The 19,428-nt window shown below is 42.3% G+C and overlaps 1 protein-coding gene across 1 annotated transcript in view; it reads right to left on the reverse strand.

Annotated features, from left to right (window-relative positions):
* Nucleotides 1-19,208, reverse strand: part of BTNL9 (butyrophilin like 9) — a 32,756-nt gene extending 13,548 nt beyond the window's left edge. The window contains exons 1-7 of the mRNA XM_019439004.2: nucleotides 19,036-19,208; nucleotides 15,119-15,253; nucleotides 13,191-13,538; nucleotides 10,084-10,365; nucleotides 5,385-5,513; nucleotides 5,169-5,201; nucleotides 4,844-4,864 (exon numbers count right to left, since the gene is read on the reverse strand). Coding sequence (XP_019294549.2) covers nucleotides 4,844-4,864; nucleotides 5,169-5,201; nucleotides 5,385-5,513; nucleotides 10,084-10,365; nucleotides 13,191-13,538; nucleotides 15,119-15,230 — 925 coding nt within the window. The 5' untranslated portion in view covers nucleotides 15,231-15,253; nucleotides 19,036-19,208. The remainder of the gene's footprint in view (nucleotides 1-4,843; nucleotides 4,865-5,168; nucleotides 5,202-5,384; nucleotides 5,514-10,083; nucleotides 10,366-13,190; nucleotides 13,539-15,118; nucleotides 15,254-19,035) is intronic.
* Nucleotides 19,209-19,428: the final 220 nt, after the last annotated feature.

A 19,428-nucleotide genomic window follows, 5' to 3' on the forward strand; every position in this document is an offset into this window, starting at 1 on the left:
CCCCCTTGATATCTGTTTCTGTCACTCCATTATTGGTGTACAGAAATGCAACTGATTTCTGTACACTGATTTTACATCTTGAGACTTTGTTGAATTCATGTATCAGTTCTAGCAGTTTTTGGGTACAGTCTTTCAGGTTTTCCTGAAATGTAGAGTATCATGTAACCTGTGAAGAGTGAAAGTTTGTCTTTTTCTTTGCCAATTTGGATGCTTTTTATTTCATTTTGTTGCCTGATTGCTTAGTCTAAGACTTCCAACACTATGTTAAACAAAAGTTATGACAGTGGACATCCCTGTCATGTTCCTGATCTTAGGGGGAAAGCTCTCAGTTTTTCCCCATTGAGGATGATATTAGCTGTGGGCCTTTCATATATGGCTTTTATGATGTTAAGGTATGTTCCTTCTATCACAACTTTCTTGAAGGTTTTCATTAAGAAAGGATACTGTATTTTGTCAAATGCTTTTTCTGCATCTATTGATAAGATCATATGGTTCATATCCTTCTATTAATGTGATGTATCACATTGATTGATTTGCAGATATTGAACCAGCCCTGCAGCCTAGTAATGAATCTCACCTGATCATGTGCTATCAACAACAGTCAAATTATGGAAAGAGCCCAAATGTCCATAAACTGATGAATGGATAATGAAGATGTGGCATATACATACATACAATGGAGTACTACTTGGCAATAAAAAATAATGAAATCTTAACTTTTGCAACAACATGGATGGAACTGGAGGGTATTATGCTAAGTGAAATAAGTCAGTCAGAGAAAGACAGATATCATATGTTTTCACTCATATGTGGAATTTGAGAAACTTAACAGAAAACCATGGGGGAAGGGAAGGAAAAAAATAGCCACAAACTGAGACAGGGCCAAACCATAAGAGACTCTTAAATATAGAGAATAAACTGAGGGTTGACGGAAGAGGGTAGGGTGGAGGGTAAAATGAGTGATAGGCATTGAGAAAGGCCCTTGTTGGGATGAGCACTGGGTGTTGTATGTAGGTGATGAATCATGGGAATCTATTTCTGAAGCCAAGAGCACACTGTATATTCCGTATGTTAGCTAACTTGACAATAAATTATACTTTTAAAAAAGTAAAAAAAAAAAGAAGAGTTAATACCTATTCTTTTCAAACTGTTCCAAAAAATATAAAAGAAAACTTCCAAATTCATTCCATGAAGGCAGTATTACCTTGATGCCAAAACCAGATAAAGACACCACGGAAAAAAAGAGAGAGAGACAGAGACAGACGGAGAACTACAGGCCAATATTTCTGATGAACATAGATGCAAAAATCCTCAACAAAATCCTAGCAAACCAAATCCAATAGTACTTTTAAAAAATCATTCACCATGATCAAGTGAGATTTATTCCTGGGCTGCAAGGGCGCCATATTCACAAAGCAATCAATGTGATACATCACATCAATAAGAAAAAAGATAAGAACCATATGAGCCTTTCAATAGATTCATAAAAAGCATTTGACAAAGTACAACATCCACGCATGACAAAAACCCTCAACAAAATAGGTTTAGAGATAACATGCTTCCACATAATAAAGGCCATCTATGAAAAATCCACAGCTAATATCATCCTTAATGGGGAAAAATTGAGAACTTTTCTTCTACGGTCAGGAACAAGACAGGGATGTCCACTCTCAGCACTGTTATTTAACATAATCCTGGAAGTCCTAGCCTCAGTAATCAGACAACAAAAAGAAATAAAAGGAATCTAAACTGGTAAGGAAGTAGTAAGACTTTACCATTTGCAGATGACATGGTACTCTATATAGAAAACCCAAAAGACTCCACGAAAAAACTGCTAGAACTGATAAAAGAATTCAGTAAAGTGTCACAGTGTAACAAATCAACACATAGAAACCTGTTGCACTTCTATACACCAAGAATGAAGCACCAGAAATAAATTAAGGAATCAGTTCCATTTATAATTGTGCCAACATCAATAAGATACTTAGAGGGGCATCTGGGTGGCTCAGTCAGTTGAATGTCCGACTTCGGCTCAGGTCATGACCTCACAGTTTGTGGGTTCGAGCCTTACATCGGGCCCTGTGCTGACAGCCCAGAGCCTGGAGCCTGCTTCCGATTCTGTGTGTGTCTCTCTCTCTGCCCCTCCTCTGCTCATGCTCTGTCTCTCTCTCTCTCTCTCAAAAATAAATAAACATAAAAAAATTTTTAATAAGATACTTAGAAATAAACCTACCCAAAGAGATAAAAGAACTGTATTCTGAAAACTATAAAACACTGATGAAAGAAATTTAAGATGACACAAAGAAATGGATACACATTTCATACTCATGGATTGGAAGAACAAATATTGTTAAAATGTCTATACTACCCAAAGCAATCTGCACATTTGATGCAATCCATGTCAAAATATCAACAGCATTTTTCACAGATCTAGTACAAACAATACTAAATTTTGTGTGAAACCATGAAGAATAGCCAAAGATATCTTGAAAAGGAAAAGCAAAGCTAGGTGAATCACAATTCTGGACTTCATGTTATATTACGAAGCTGTAGTAATCAAAACAGTATGGTATTGGCACAAAAATAGACACACATAGATCAATAGAACAGAACAGAAAACTCATAAATGAACCTACAACTATATGGTCAGTTAATCTTCAACAAAGCAGGAAAGAATATCCAATGGGAAAAAAACAGTGTCTTCAACAAATGGTGTTGGGAAAACCAGACAGCAACATGCAAAAGAATGAAATGGACCACTTTCTTACACGATACACAAAAGTAAATTCAAAATGATTGAAACACTTAACTGTGAGACAGGAAACTATTAAATTCCTAGGAGAACACAGGTAGTAACATTTTTGACATTGGCCACGGCAATTTCTTTCTAGATACATCTCCCAAGGCAAGGAAAACAAAAGCAAAAATAAACTATTGGGACTTCAGCAAAATAAAAAACATCTTCACAATGAAGGAAACAATCAACAAAACTGTTTCGTGAATCTGATAAATTACTCACACTTCCTTGCAAATTAGTATCCAAAATCTATAAAGAACTTATAAAACTCAACAACCCAAAACCAAATAAACATGAATAGACATTTTTTCCAAAGAAGACCAAGACATGGCCAAAAGACACATGAAAATATTCTCAATATCACTCATCATCAGGGAAATACAAATCAAAACCACAATGAGCTATCACACCTATCAGAATGGCTAAAATCAACAACTTAGGAAACAACAGGTGTTGGCAAGGATATGGAGAAAGCGGAACCCTCTTGCACTGTTGATGGGAATGCAAACTGGTGCAGCCACTCTGGAAAACAGTATGGAAATTTATCAGAAAGTTAATAGTATAGACCAATTATGATCCAGCAATTGCACTGCTAGGTAGTTATCCAAAGAATACAATGAATACAAAGAATACAATGCTCATTATTGCAGCATTATTTACTATAGCCATGGAAGCAGCCCAAATGTCCATCAATTGATGAATGGATAAAGAAGAAGTGGTGTGTGTGTGTGTGTCTGTGTGTGTGTGTGTGTGTAATGTAATATTATTTAGCCATAAAAAGAATGAAATCTTGCCATTTGCAAGACATGGATGAAGCTGCAGAGTATGATGCCAAGCAAAATAAGACAGAGAAAGAGAAATACTGTGTTATTTCACTCATATGTGGAATTTAAGAAACAAAACAAACAAGCAAAAGGTAAATGTAAGAGAGAAAGATAAAGACAAATCAAGAAATAGACTGGAACAAACAGAGGGGAGGTCGGTGGGGGTGGGTTAAATAGGTGATGGGGATTAAGGAGTGCACTTGTCCGTATGAGCATTGGGTGATGCATGGATGTGTTGAATCACTATATTGTACACCTGAAATGAATATAACACTATGTTAACTAACTGGAATTAAAAACTTTTTAAAAAAGTAAATCCTCCTAAGGGCGCCTGGGTAGCTCAGTCAGTTGAGCATCTGACTTCAGCTCAACTCATTATCACCCAGTTCATGGGTTCAAGCCCCACATCGGGCTCTGTGCTGAACTCTTGCTCAGAGCCTGGAGCCTGCTTCAGATTCTGTGTCTCCTTCTCTCTCTGCCCCTCCCTTGCTCGTGCTCTCTGTCTCTCAAAAATAAATAAATGTAAAATTAAAAAATTAAAAAGTAAATCCTCCTAGGAAAGGCAACACTATACACTAATTTAGACCAGCGTGTTAATTACTTACTATAGTTGCCCTTCCACAGGACTAGGTGGACTACAACACAAGATTCTGGAACCTCATAATTTTGCCTGGAGTTTTATTGCAGCATGCAAGGTGGTTCCTGAGGTCTTCCCCCCACCCACCCACCCAATCCCCACACCTATTGTGGCTTTCTCCTCCATCTCCCTCTTCCTTTGGATTCACTCTACCCTCCTCTGTTCAGGCACACAGCCCATGGTGCTGAGTTCCTTGGGGAGAAAAGTGAATCTGATAAATTACCCACACTTCCCTGCAAATTAAACGTGCCTCCTTTCTCAGTATCATTTGCATTAAAAAGAGAAAGATATCCTAGGAAGATGAACGTTTAATGGTGGAATTGTAACCGAATCCTATAATTTGCAGGAGAGGGGCTGGCAGGGTTTGTCTGGGGGCGGGTCTGAAGTCAGACATACTTCACTGCTGCACGCGAGTTATTTGGGGGTGGAGAGGTGGGCGGAGCAGAAGGATGGGTTTAGAATTAGATTGTTGCGGTCCATCACTCTCCACAGGGAGCCTAAACTACTGAACACCTTCCACCCCGCACGCATCGGGTTACCCCACTAGTCGGTAGCCTCACTGTGGGCGTGGTACCCAGAACTTACCCAGCTCTTCTGTGAGTCTCCCTAGAGAAAAAACGAAGAAAAGAGGAAAATCTCAATTGATGTACACTGAGGCTTCACTTCTCTAAAGTGCACAGACTCGGCCCCAGTGCGTTCTGAGGAACCAAGATGGGCTACACGCGAGGGAGGAGCGGGCTCCGTGGCAGGGGAAGTGGCAAAGCAAACCTCCGCCACCACGTTTCTGTCTCACTTCCAAGCGCCCCGGGTCTTAAGTACTCGCCTTCCTGAACCAGCAAATTCCCCCTGTCCCCACCACCTTCAGCTAGTTAAGGGTGCGGGCAAAGAGCGCGCCTCTTTCCGTGCTTACCTTTGTCCTTCTCAGCCTGCTCCTTCAACTTTTCTGAAAAGAGGAAAGAAGGGGAGTGCACGTGACGGTACACACTCGCCTGCTGTTTCCAAGGCCCACCCCAGCCCCGCGTTTTCGCAAGACCGCACCTCTTCGGTGCCCTCTCAGCGGGCCTCCTCCTCCACCTTCCTTCCAGCAGAGCCTGAGCCTGGCGGGAGGCCCCACCCTGCCCCGTACCTTGGGACCTACGTTGCTTCTGAAAGAAGTACAGGGCCAGCGTCGAGAGAAAAGCCAGGAGGAATGGCAGTCCCACCAGAGACCCCAGGAAAGCTCTCTTCCAGGGTGAGGTTCCGGGTAAAAATGCATCTGGAAAACACCCCACAAGGAGTTGTTTCGCTTTAGGCACCACTAAACACTAAGTGAGAAGACTATTCTGGACCCAGCGTGCCGGAAATCCTTCCAAGTTGGCAGGCGTTAAACCTTCTGGGCAGCACCATAGCAATCTGTGAAAACGGGCATCGACAGCGGCCACACCACGCTCTCCCCAGGTAGGACCCTGAGGAATAGTGGCCAGCTCGAACTTGCTTAGTGGAAAAGGGAAATTGAAGGATGTGGAAGGGAGGTAGTGATGGACCCCACCTACTCTCCCAGCTTAGCACTTCTGTGACCATGGCTCTGTCCTCCCTCTACTCTCCACAATTGTCTTATATCTGAAGAACTTGAAAATCCAAGGTGTTGGTATCCAAAGAACAGTGAATTATTGCTCTCTACTGCTAGGGTCAACTCCACAAGTCATTTCATTTTGCCAACTTCTTACAAACACTTGCTTTTACTTCTCATCACACCTTTGGAAGAAATGTTAGCAAAATTGCTTAAGGGTTGACTACCAGTTCCCCCTTGTCCTCCCCAGGCTCACTGAGGAGGCTCTGCCCTGAAGCAAGATGTGGCCCAGGCCCACTCAGACAGGGGCTAGATGGCAAAGAGATACATGAAAAATGGAAGGTAACTCTTTCAAAATTTTTGTGGCAATTTAATGGAATAATTTGGTGTCTGTTAAAGATAATTATTTTTCAAGTGATGATTTTAGTTCAGTGGTCTTTTTAAAAATACACTTTTTTTTTATTGTGGTAAAATGTATAACATAAAATTTACCATCTTAACCATTTTTGAGAGTACAATTCAGTGGCATTAAGTTACTTTCACATTATTGTGGATCATCATCATCATCCATCTCCACAACTCTTTTCAAATTCCCAAACTGAAATTCTACTCGTTAAATACTAACTCCCCATTTACCAGCCACCCCAACCCAGTCTCTGGCAACTCCTATTCTACCTTCCATCTCTAAATGAATTTGATGACTCTAGTCACCTCACTGTAAGTGAATCAAACAATATTTGTCCCTTGGTGTCTGGCTTATTTCACAGCATGGAGTTTCCTCAAGAGTTAAAAATAGAACTACCTTATGATCCAGCAACTCACAATTAGATATTTACCCAAGGATACAAAAACAGAATTCAAAGGGATTACATGCACCCGTATGTTTATTGCAGTATTATCAACAATAGCCAAGATATGGAAGCAGCCCAAGTGTCCATTGTCTGATGAATGGATAGAGAAAACATGTATACATATACAATGGAATATTACTCTGCCATAAAAAGGATGAAATCTTGCTATTTGCAAAGACATAGATGGAGCTAGAGAGTATTACGCTAGGTGAAATAAATTAGTCAGAGAAAGAAAAATACCATATGATTTCACTCATGTGTGGAAATTAAAAAACAAAACAAAGGAACAAAGGGAAAAGAAGAGAGAAACAAACTCTTAACTATAGAGAACAAACTAATGGTTACCAGAGGGGAGGTTGGGTGAAGGATGGTTAAATAGGTGATGGGGATTAAGGAGCGCACTTGTCATGATAAGTACATCATCACTGGGTGATGTTTGGAATTGTTGAATCACTATGTTGTACACTTGAAACTAATATAACACTGTATGTTAACTAACTGGAATTAAAGTAAAAACTTTAAAAAAGTTATAGCCTTATTAATATACTATGTATGATATTAAAAAAAGTTGATTTTGTATAATCATTTGCATTAGTGTGCAATATTCATTTTTACTGCTTTTGTGTTTCCTACCTTTATACTGTCATTTTTGATCTCTTCTTTCCACACAAAGAGTCCCTTTTAATATGTCTCCCAGGGCTGGTTTAGTAGGTCATTAACTCCTTAAGTTTTTGTTTGTCTGGGAAACTCTTTATCTTTCCTTCTATTCTTAATGATAGCCTTGCTAGATAGTGTATTCTTGGCTGCAGATTTTTCCCATTCAGCACTTTGAATAATCATCATTCCCTTTTGGCTTGCAATGTTTCTATTAAAAATCTGCTAACCTTATGGGCTTTCCCTTGTAAGTTATTGACTTCTTTTGTCTTGGTGCTTTTAAGACTTTTTATCACTATTTTTTGCAAATTTATTTTTTATTTCTAAAAAAGTTTTTTAATTTTTGTTTATTTTTGAGAGATAGAGAGACGAGCATGAGCGGGGGAGGGGCAGAGAGAGAGAGAGAGAGACAGAGACAGAGACAGAGACAGAATCTGAAGCAGGCTTCAGGCTCTGAGCTGTCAGCACAGAGCCCAATGTGGGGTTTGAACCCATAGACTATGAGATCATGACCCGTCTTGATCAGTAATGTCCTTCAGTCTTTTCTCAAGTCCAGTGATTATCCTTATGGTTATTGCTTTAATTTATCTATCAGGTATGTTACTTATTTCTGTTTCACTTAGATCTCTTTGTGATAATTTTCTCTGTCATTTTGTCTGCCTCTCTGTGTCTGTTTCTCTGTGTTAAGAAAGTTAGCTATGTTTTCTGCTTTTGAAAGTTACTTTATGAAGAATCGATCCTGGAGTGCCCTGCAGTACAGTGTCCCCTGTTTACAAGGAACAGGCACTTCAGGAAAACATCCTATGTGTTTTGCTTATGCCTTGCTGTTGAGTTTGAGTCAGTTTTCTTTTCAATGTAGTTGTCTTCCCTCACTCTTCTCTTGTTGTGGGCTATGCTTGCTGTCTGTGACATTAGTGGGACCTAGGCATGCTAGCTGTGATGGACACTTGCGAGTGTGGTGGAGGTGTTAGCAATATTTGCATTGGACCACTTCTCCTATGCCAGATCCCCCGGAGCACTGTGACAGCTGGGAGCTTTCACCAGGCTGGTAGGGAAATGAGGCTGGTCACAGCATTCAATGATGGCTGAGTGTGACTGAGTATGGCCCATGATGGTGGCTTGTGGTGCAGGGCTGGGCACTGCACTGCAGCTGGGCAGGGTAGGCTGTGGAGCTGTGCACCTGTCAGCTGGGTGGGATGCATGTGCAGCTTTAACAAAATTTGCCCTGAACTCTGGGTCAAGACTACAAGTGTCTGTGCAGCCTCACCTCCCACAGATGGCTCTGTGTTTATGCTGGGAGGTGGTGGAGAAAAATGTGCCTGCTAGCTCCCTCATTTTTGGAGAATTCCCCCAACACTCTCTGAAATCATTATGAACAGGTCTGACCTCTGTTTACCCCAACTTTGTGTCAACTGCCTTTTTTTATGTTGCCTCTGTGTGCAAGCTGCTGTCTTTTTAAGTGACCCAGCTGTCACACTTCCAGCTCACCCAATGCCAAATCAGCTGACTTTTAAAGCTCCAGGCTGCAAATCCCACTGTTTTTACAAACTCACAGAATTCAGCCTCTCCAGTTTTTAATGGCAAACATTATGGGGAATAGTCTTCCCCATGTGAAATCCCTGGTGTGAGGACTTGTTTCTCTGCCCTCTCTATGTGGGTAACCTCCCTTTGCATTTTTGACCTTCCTAACCTTTCAGCTGCAGCTTCTTCTCTATATTTAATTGTGGAGTTTGTTCTGCAAGTCTTCAGATCACTCTCTGGTTTGTTGACTTGGATGTGGATGATATTTAGTTGTAAATGTGGGATGGGATGAGTTCAGGGTCTTCCAACTCTGTCATTTTCCCAAGTTCCTCTCTTCCTTATGGGTTTCTTAATAACATTTTCTTTTTTCTAGCTTACTTGATTGTCAGAATACAGCATATAATACATATAACATACAAAATGTATGTTAAGCTCCTATTTGTGTTATAAGTAAGGCTGCCAGTCAACAGTAGATTATTAATAGTTAAGTTTTGGGGAGTCAAAAGTGGTCAGCACTCTTAACCCACTGAATTGTTTAAGGTCAACTGTAATATAACTTTATTTATACCAATGAAAAATGCTCCATAGGTTAGGTTTATCCTCAAGACTTAAAACAATTGGTCATGAAAATTAAAACCTTCAGTGTGTGCCTTATAATAAAATTTTGGCCCTAGATAATGGCCTCACCCTTCAGCTCATTGCCTAACCATCTTCTTCCCTGACCTACCACTTTTAAATCCACATACACACCCTACCATGCCCTAGCACACTTCCCTGCTTCATTTTCTGTACAGCACCTAAAATACTTTTTTTTTAGCACCTAACATCCTCTAACCTTACAATATAATTCACTCTTTTATTTGTATTTTCTCCACAGGAATGTGAACCTGAGTGCAAGAGTTCGATATTTATTGAGGGCTCTCAATAAATATCATTTAAGGGATGAAATTAGGAACACATGGGATCTCATGATGACCTCTAATTAATAGTTTCTGGATTTTAGGGCATGGACTTTAGTGCATAAGTTGGTTCCCTGGGGCCTCCCCTGCATACTGTTTGGGTGAGTGGTAGCTGTTGTACTCTTAGTAGGTTCCTGATATCCAAATCACTAACTTTTCAGGTGTCAAGACCAGCCCACCCCATAGACAGCCAGGCCCCAGTACCACTGTGCCCTTTTAGATGGCCTTTGGAACAATGTACAGGGAGAACATGATGAGTAAGAAGATGAGGGTTAGTTGGCACCAACTGACCTGCTATCTGGATGGTGAACTCTTTCTTCTGTATCAGGAGAGAGTTCTGGATGGAGCAGGACACATTACTGTGGGCACCCCCTTGAACAATCACAGATGTCTCCAGATTGAACAGGCCCTGGGCATCCTGGACTATGGCTTCCATCTTTGGAGGCAGGCACTGTCCTTTATGATCTTTCCACTGAGCCTGGGGCTTGGGGTACCAGCCACTGGAACTGCACTTCAGCTGAATGCCTCCCTCCTTGAAGCCCTCAAGGGAGATGTGAGGGTCTGAGCCCATCCCTGGGAAAAGCAAGAAGAGTGGGAAAGATCAGGCTCCTTCCCAGAAGTTGTACATGATGTTCATGCCACCACTCACCATCTGCAGTCATTATAAGGAATCATGACTGTGACTGCTCTTAACACACATGTGGGCTCACAGCCCCCACCTGTGGAATGTAAATTACAGTTTATTTTTAAGTTTATTTATTTATTTATTTTGAGAGACAGAGTATCTGCATGTGCAAGTTGGGGAGGGGCAGACAGAGAGGGAGAGAATTCCAAATAGGTTTCATGTTGTCAGTGTAGAGCCCCACATGGGGCTCGATCCCACAAACCATGATATCATGACCTGAGCCGAAATCAAGAGTTGGATTATTAACCTACTTAGCCACCCAGGTGCCCATAAATGATATTTTAAATTTGTGGTGGCATGTGGGACATGGGAACAGTAGTACCCATGAAGGACATTTGGAAATATTATGGGGGGCTATTTGGCCAAGAAGAGCTGCTGGAATTTAGTCATATTACATAAGGGACAGTCCCTTGAAGTAAAGAAAAATCCCACCCCAAATTTCAATATATTGTCCTCTGTCTCTCTTGAATCCCACCAGCATTCAAGTGCCTGTGTCACATGCACTCCTTTATTTCTCCATCCTGAGGAGCTAACTTTATATTTTGAATATGCAAAACATTAATATGTTTAGCAACATGCAGAGAATGAAACTAGACCACTTTCTTACACCATTCACAAAAATAAACTCAAAATGGAAAAAGGACCTGAATGTGACACAGGAAACCATCAAAACCCTAGGGGAGGAAGCAGGAAAAAACCTCTCTGACCTCAGCCGCCACAACTTCTTACTCGACACATCTCCAAAGGCAAGGGAATTAAAAGCAAAAATGAACTATTGGGACCTCATGAAGATAAAAAGGTTCTGCACTGCAAAGGAAACAATCAACAAAACTAAAAGGCAACCGACAGAATGAGAAAAGATATTTGCGAATCACATATCGGAAAAATGGTTAGTATCCAAAATCTATAAAGAACTCACCAAACTCCACACCCAAAAAACAAATAATCCAGTGAAGAAATGGGCAGAAAACATGAATAGACACTTCTCTAAAGAAGACATCCAGGTGGCCAACAGACACATGAAAAGATGCTCAACATCACTCCTCATCAGGGAAACACAAATCAAAACCACACTCAGATACCACCTCATGCCAGTCAGAATGGCTAAAATGAACAAATCAGGAGACTATAGATGCTGGAGAGGATGTGGAGAAACAGGAACCTTCTTGCACTATTGGTGGGAATGCAAACTGGTGCAGCCACTTTGGAAAACAGTGTGGAGGTTCCTCAAAAAATTAAAAACAGATCTACCCTATTAACCAGAAAAAACACTGCTAAGAATTTACCCAAGGGATACAGGAGTGCTGATGCACAGGGGCACTTGTACCCCAATGTTTATAGCAGCACTTTCAACAATAGCCAAATTATGGAAAGAGCCTAAATGTCCATCAACTGATGAATGGATAAAGAAATTGTGGTTTATATATACAATGGAATACTACTTGGCAATGAGAAAGAATGAAATATGGCCTTTTGTAGCAACATGTATGGAACTGGAGAATGTTATGCTAAGTGAAATAAGTCATACAGAGAAAGACAGACAACATATATTTTCACTGTTATGTGGATCCTGAGAAACTTAACAGAAGACCATGGGGGAGGGGAAGGGGAAAAAAAAGTTGGAGAGAGAGGGAGCCAAACCATAAAAGACTCTTAAAAACTGAAAATAAACTGAGGGTTGATGGGGGAGTGGGATGGAGGGGAGGATGGGTGATGGGCATTGAGGAGGGGACCTGTTGGGATGAGCACTGGGTGTTGTATGGAAACCAATTTGACAATAAATTTCGTATTAAAAAAATAAAAATACATTAACATATTTAAAGAGCCATACTGTAAAAAAAATGTGTACCAGGAAAGCCCCAAACCTTTCTCCATCCTTTCCATCCATTGCACCTTCCCCCCTCTCAGGTAACCAGTTTCATTAGTTCCTAGTGTATCCTTCCTGTGTTCCTTTTGTGCAATGTTTATTTTTCCTCCCACAAAAGTTTATTTTTCCTCCCACAAAAAAGAGTGCTATAGAACTCTTTTGCACCTGTTTTTTTCTCTTGCCAACAACCTAGAAGTCACTCCACATCAGTTCATAGAGCTCCTCCTCATTTTTTCAGCTGCATACTGTGGATCATTCCAATGTGTGACATAGTCAACACCTACGCTTAGATACTAAGGTAGTTTCCACTGTTGTACAATTACAAATGATGTTACAAAGATTAAATTTATATGTATGCCTTTTTCATATTGGAGTTGTAGGAGGTGTATCTTCAGGGTAAACTCCTAGAGATGGGGTTGCAGTTTAAACGGTAGATGTGCAAGCTATCCTGTTAACTATTGCCAAATCCCCCTGCACTGGAGTTTTGCTTTCAACTTCATCATCAGGGTACAGAGCAGAAAGCCTGCTTCCCCTGTATGGTCAAACTGTTGAATTTTTGCCAATCTCTGAGGTAAAATATTGCGCATCAGTGTAGCTTTAATTTACCTTTCTTTCATGATGAGTAAAGGTGATCATCTTTTTATATGTTTAAGGGCCATTTGTATATATTTTTTGTGAACATTTATTTTGTTCATTTGCTAATGAATCTTTCTTTTTAATAGTTTTTTTTAATTAGATATATTTTCCCTTTCTCCATGTTTCTCTGTCTACTCTTGAGCAAAGCAAATCTGTCCAAATGGACCCCTTTCTCTGTCTCTCCTACTGGGGCTTGGCTAGGTCACATACCTGCTACCTCCAGCTCCCAGACTGCTTCCCTAGAGAAGTTGCTGGAGAGGAAACGGCACCCATACAGGCCCTCATCAGCAGGAATGATGCCAAGGAGTTGCAGGTTCACACTACCATCCATGATATCATCTTTGAGGAGTTTGGTCCTGTTCTGGAACCGCACCATCTGCTGGCTGTAGAGCTCCTGCCGCCCCTGGTACAGGTGGACCACTTCAGAGGTCCGACTCCGGAACCAGCGGATCTCCATATCCTCAGCATCCAGGTATGGTGACAAGTGGCATGAGAACTCCACTTCTTCCCCCACAAGTGCCAGGATGGATTCCCCAGGGCCTACCACACTGACCTCCTCTAGGATGAGAAGCCAGAAAAACAGCCCAAATCAGTTCTCATCAAAGATAAATTTTTATCACATTCCTTTGCAGCTCAGGAATCTATAGTAAAAAACTCAAATGACAAAAGTAAGACACTTTACAGAACAATGGTCTTGGCTTCTTGAAGAGATAATTGTCACAAATAAGCCAAGTTAAAATATACACAAGGGATATTACAACCAGATACAATGTGTGGTTCTGGAGTGGTAATTTGTTTGAACCAACCCGTTGCAAATGTTGTTTTGGGGACAGTTATGTAAATATAGCCAGGACATTACATGAAAAGAAATCTTTGACCAAAAAAAAAAAAAGAGGCAAGTTTCAGAACCATATGTACACTACTCTTTTATTTGATTAAAAAGTGACGTTTGCATAAAAACATGTGCAGGAAAAAAAAGGCCTGAAATGAGATATACCAAATGGTTGATGGTGATAATTTCTGCATGATGGGAATAGATGTTTTCTTATTTTTTCCTTCTCTGATTTTCTAATTTTTTATAATGCACATGTACAGCTTCTCTAATAACAAAGGTATTAAAATAATCTATGGGGGGCTCCTTGCTTCATGGATTTTCCTATCTAAAGGCCAAATCTTGCCTTCAAGATTTTTATTTATTAGAATTTTTTTATTTGATCACCCTCGTAAATGGTGTCTCCATGTGGTTCTTTTACTCCCTGTTTTTTGAAATTTCCATGAGAATTGCCATTCCTGTAGCAGTCCCTTTGCATATTGTTTCCTGCCACTCAGCATGCCCTCACTCTTCTTTCTGGCTTCACCTTTTCTCATACCTCTTTTTCTTCCTTTGAAGCTCAGCTAAAACCCAATCCCAAAGCTCTCCTTTCATGGATCCTTCCCATCCTTCACTTTGCTCATAGAATATAGTGGTGATTTTTTTTGTTCGTCCCATTTGAGACTCCTTCCTGCCCTCTGGGAATAGCCCTAACACACTTCCTACTAGCTTCCCTTTTCAGATTCTCTCAAGTTGTCTCTTCACCCACACCTGATGCCTGGCCCTCCCCTTGGGGCATGACCTGCCTCAGTTAACACTCCATCTGTCATCTTCTTGAAAAATATATGTCCTTAAAGGGTCCACTCAAACAGTACCTTCTCTCTAGGGTTCTTCTTGGCTTTTTGGAAAAGACAGGTTTGTCTCTTACCTCTCTTACCTGTCTCACAAATCTTTGGGTATGTTTCTCTTGCAGCCTTGTTCACATCCCTGAACAGATTTTATGTCACATCTGTCCCCCTCCCTTGACCTTCTTAAGGACCTGGGATGTGCCTCATCATTTTGGTATCCCTGGTTTCCAGCTCAGGGAATTCGAGAATTATGTTTGCATAATTAGTGTATCATCTCTGTTGGCTGCTTCTTTCATGAAAGCTGTTAAGCCTGAGGGCCTTCCTGACCTTCAAAAGCTATGGCTTATATTTGGGAGTGGAGCACTTGGCATGGCCTGGTAGGGTATGGATTTCAGCTCTGGAAGCACCTGGCAGGAGGGGTGGGCAGAAGTGGAGGTGCACATGGCCTGGCTGGCTGGGCTGCAAGTTTGACACACTACCTGAGTTCATCTCTCCAGGCCAAAGAAGAAGAAGGAGATGTGTGAATAAGAAGAGATTGTTGGTCAGAGGTACTTGCTGGGAGAAGTCTGGCAAGACTGGGAAATCCACCATTTCTTCTTGGCAGTGGGGGCCACCTGGAGAGAAACAAAGAGATGCTGGAATGGATGCAGAGGAGCTGGAACACAGCCCAGCAGGCCTGAGGTCTGTTGCTGCCTCAATTATTTTTTATAATTATTTTTTATAATAGTTCTTATTAATCCCAGTGCTTGGCTTCTTTTAAACCATAGTCGGATGTGAGAGCTGTTTCTAATTTTACCAGGTATCACTGCTAGTGGTGTTCCTGGCCGTCCTTGGATTCATGGAGCTGCAAGGAGGCAAGGCCAAAGGGTCCCAGAGGAAGCAGCTTCTCAGGTTTTCATTGTTTAGAGTCAGGAATAGAGCCACACATTGTGTGTGAGCTCAGCTGGGACTGAGTGACTTTCCCCAAACAAAAGGAAATCTATAAGGACTCTCAGAGGCATTTTCATTCTCCCCGCCCTACTTCCCTTTGGCCTAGAACATCAGGTCCACAAACAGAGGAACAAACAGAGTTCTGATTGTTCAGAAGTGGGATGCATGCCTGACAGCAGCCTGCCAGCTCCAACCACAGCTGAGACACCTTCCTCCAGTCCTAAAACCTCAAGTGAAGCCTCCATGAGGTCAGCTGGTGACTGTCTCTGTCCCTGAAAGATGTGTCTTCTAGGCCACATTAATGGAGTCATCCCATATAGCCACACCCCCATTAGGGGTCCAATAGACTCAGCCCTAGCATAGGCAAGGGATGTCCCCTTTCAGTCCTGAAACTCCCATGGGACCTGTGGTAACATTTCACAGTCTGATAGCCAGTGAGTGTGGGCAGCCCATACATCTTGGGAGACATACAAGCCTTTCCACATCTCTCCTCAGTTTAGTGGTGGGACTTTAGGCAGGTTCTATAGCTGGCTGAACCTTGATTTCTTTGCCTGAACAATGGAAGAAACCAATGCTGACTCAGGGGTCATTAAGCCTTCCATGGGAGGGCTAGATGCTCTTTAATAAATAAAAGCCAGCACCTCCTCTGTCTCTGCCTCCACTTTCCAAACTTCTTGTTCTCCATCTTCTTTTAGAGACTGCACCCTTCTCCTTTCACTCCATCATAATACCCGCAAGGGGAAGGAAGCTTTCTTCAGTCCCCCAGTCTCCCCTTCTCCTTTTTCTGCCACCCCACCCCTTTGCTTTATTCTCCTTCTCCTGAAAACATGTTCTTGGTGTCCTGTGGCTGCAAAACACTACCCACACAGCAATAGCATCATCAGGGTGTAAAGACTTTAAAAGCTGCTGGATCCTATAGCAGAGGAATGGTCAGAGGAGGTATATAAGCAAGTTAATGGTGTGTGTAAGTTGGGGGGAGAGGGAAATCCCTGAACTGGAAGGACCCAACCAATGGGAATACAACAGTGAGTGGGCAATGGCCTGTGAAGCCCTCTCCTCCTGGAGCTCACATGCAGGTGGGCAGGCAGAAGGGCAAGTTGGAACAGCTCCATTAATGCTTCAAAAGGGACCCTTCAGCAGGGAATGTTAGATCCCCCAGAGAGGGCTGGACTATTTTCATGGCCAGTAGCTATTGGAATCACTAGTTATAGAATAGCCAGCATAAATGGGGGCTGTGGGCTGAGGTCCAGGATCTTGCCAGACAGTCCAGCCTCTTCCCCTTTTGGTGATGACAATAAACTGGCAGCAAAGGATTCCAGAAGAGGAAGATCACCCTGGCTTTACATTTTCTCTCCCTCTCCCTGTTCCCTTCTCTTGTACTTTATGGCTCAGTGTTTCCTGGACTCTCAAGATAGAACCCCATGAAGGCAAAGCAATGAGGGTATATCAGCACCAGCTAGTACTTTGCAAAACATGAGGGGTTCATAGACTATTTATGGATCCATTTAGATGAGTCAGATTTTGAGGAATCAGTCAAGACTTGTGTCAGGTGGTAACTCTGGTTCTCCTACCACACAGAGACAGAGCATTAGGCTCATAGTTATGGGCAGGTGGGCCTCAGAGGAAGAGCACATGCCTTGCTTTCCCTACTTCTTGGGGGGCAGTCAGTGTTCCAGGCCCAGGAATGATTAATGTGACCACAGTTCTCTGTTGTGATATACCCATGTGAATTCCATCACTAAGGCTACAGGAGAAGGAGGTCATACACACACACACACACACACACACACAGACATACATGTGCACCATAATAAAAACTAATATGAACTGAACACTTACTATCTACCAAGCACTTACCTACACAAGGAGTATTTATTATTATTATTATTATTATCACTAATAAGTCTGAGTCAAAGACAAGTTAACTGAAGCACAGGAAGTTTAGGCAATTTGCCTTCACACACAGCTAGGAGGTGGTAGAATTGGGGGGAGACAAGCCCTCACTTGTCTGGATGCAGATTCCTCACCAGCTGTGTTGTTTGCCAGGGCTGGATGCACCCTCAGTTTTCCTGTGCCCCGGAACATGGCTCCTGTTAGGGACAACCTGACTACAGCACTCACAGCATCTCACATGCAGTGAGGAAGCAGACTGAGTCCCCAGGTGTCAGCCACAAGACCAAGCAACCAAGCATGAGCAACCAAGCAACTAACGAATAAAACCCCAAATCTCCCACTACTCATAAAACAACTCAAAACTGGAGTCTTCCTCAGACCTTGCCAAAAGCATCTTCTTGGACAGGAGGGACATGCCCTGTGATCACTTTGTTCCCAATGCACAAGGCATTGAAAAGCCTTAAATTGGAGGAAGACTGGTGACTTCCTGAACGGACTTCAGAGGAGCTGAATGCCACTTAGTGCCCTAAAGGGCCCCACTTCTTCCACCTCCTGCCTGAAGTTCGCCCTTTCTGAACTCACTGTCCAGCTTAAAGGCTCTAATCCTCACAGGAGTGCAAGTACCCTGTGAGGGGAGACACTTTCGGATCTCAGCTATTCACACCACAGTATAGATTGCAGACTATTTCTGGTGAGGAGGTTTTGCTGGGGACAGAGTCTGGAGACATAGGATATCGGAGGAAGATTGAGGACCCAGGAAAGAGAAAGACAGCCAGAAAGAGTCTTGGTCTGGAGCTAATCTTTGCAGGTGGGGCATATTCTCTATATTCTCCTGGATCTTCTGGGATGTCTCCTGAATACACTTGGAGGAGTAAGGGTTGCACACACTGAAGATAAAGAAATGCCACCACCCTCCACCCAGGGAGGCAGCCCATTTCTCCCCTTCCTTCTTTTCTTCTCATTTTCTCCCTGGCCTCACCCAAACCCCATTCCAGTCTCTTTCTGCATCTCCAATTCCTAAACAATACTTGATGTTCTCTTAGTTTGCATTCCCTCAGCTCTTAAGTATCTCTTTAAAGATTATTTTTTACTTTTACCACTCCCATGAGCTTGGGCTGTGTAACAGCAGTGTGTTTGTCCTTCTCCCATTCCTGCATCTCAGTCTGTACACCTTGAGGGGTAGAGTACTCTCTCACCCTCTCCCCCTCCAGTACCCACTGCAATGTTTTCCCCTCCACAAGCTGTCAATTAATGCTCACTGGCTTACTCTGGTTTGATTTCAATTGAACCACAAGATTTCCACCCCTTGTCTCCAAGGTAGATGAACTGCCCCAAGAAAGGACCTTAGGGAGGCTGGAGGGGGGAATGGAGACCATCAGAATCCTACCTCCTCAGGTGGACCTGCCTGAATGAATATCTCCTCTTAGCCACACTTGAAACAACCCATCCTGCAGCCAGGTTCAGTCTATAAGATGGTGTCAACTCATCTTGTTCTCTCTTCAAAGCCATCATTTTCTTCTTTCCATTTCTGGAAGGTGGGGGTTTAGATAGGTGTTGAGAATGAGCCACATACCTGGCAGGAAGCAGCAAGGGGTCTGAAATGGCAGATGATTCCTGGTGATCTTAGCGCCCTGCAAAAGACATGACTGTAGTAAAATGTCTTGGTCTCAGATACTAAGGTCCCCTGGACATAAGCTGGTAGCTAAGTTCAGGGGACCAACTCATCTGTGACAGAATTACCCACCCACCCACCTTCTACCTTAATATACATGCTGCTTGCTCTTCTCTTTGCTATATAAAAAGATAGAGAGAACAAAACGAGGAAGTCTCTGTCACATCCTGTCTCTGTGAGAAAAAATCATGAGTTGAATTTCCATAGACAATATCTCCCTAAAGTCTTAGAAGGAGGGGAAAGGTAGCTGGAAGCTTTGCAGAGACCATGAATTGCAGAGACTCAGAGCAGGGA

The sequence above is a fragment of the Panthera pardus genome, unplaced genomic scaffold (genome assembly GCF_024362965.1).
Source record: "Panthera pardus isolate Hobbes unplaced genomic scaffold, ASM2436296v1 HiC_scaffold_2, whole genome shotgun sequence".
Taxonomy (NCBI): domain Eukaryota; kingdom Metazoa; phylum Chordata; class Mammalia; order Carnivora; family Felidae; genus Panthera; species Panthera pardus.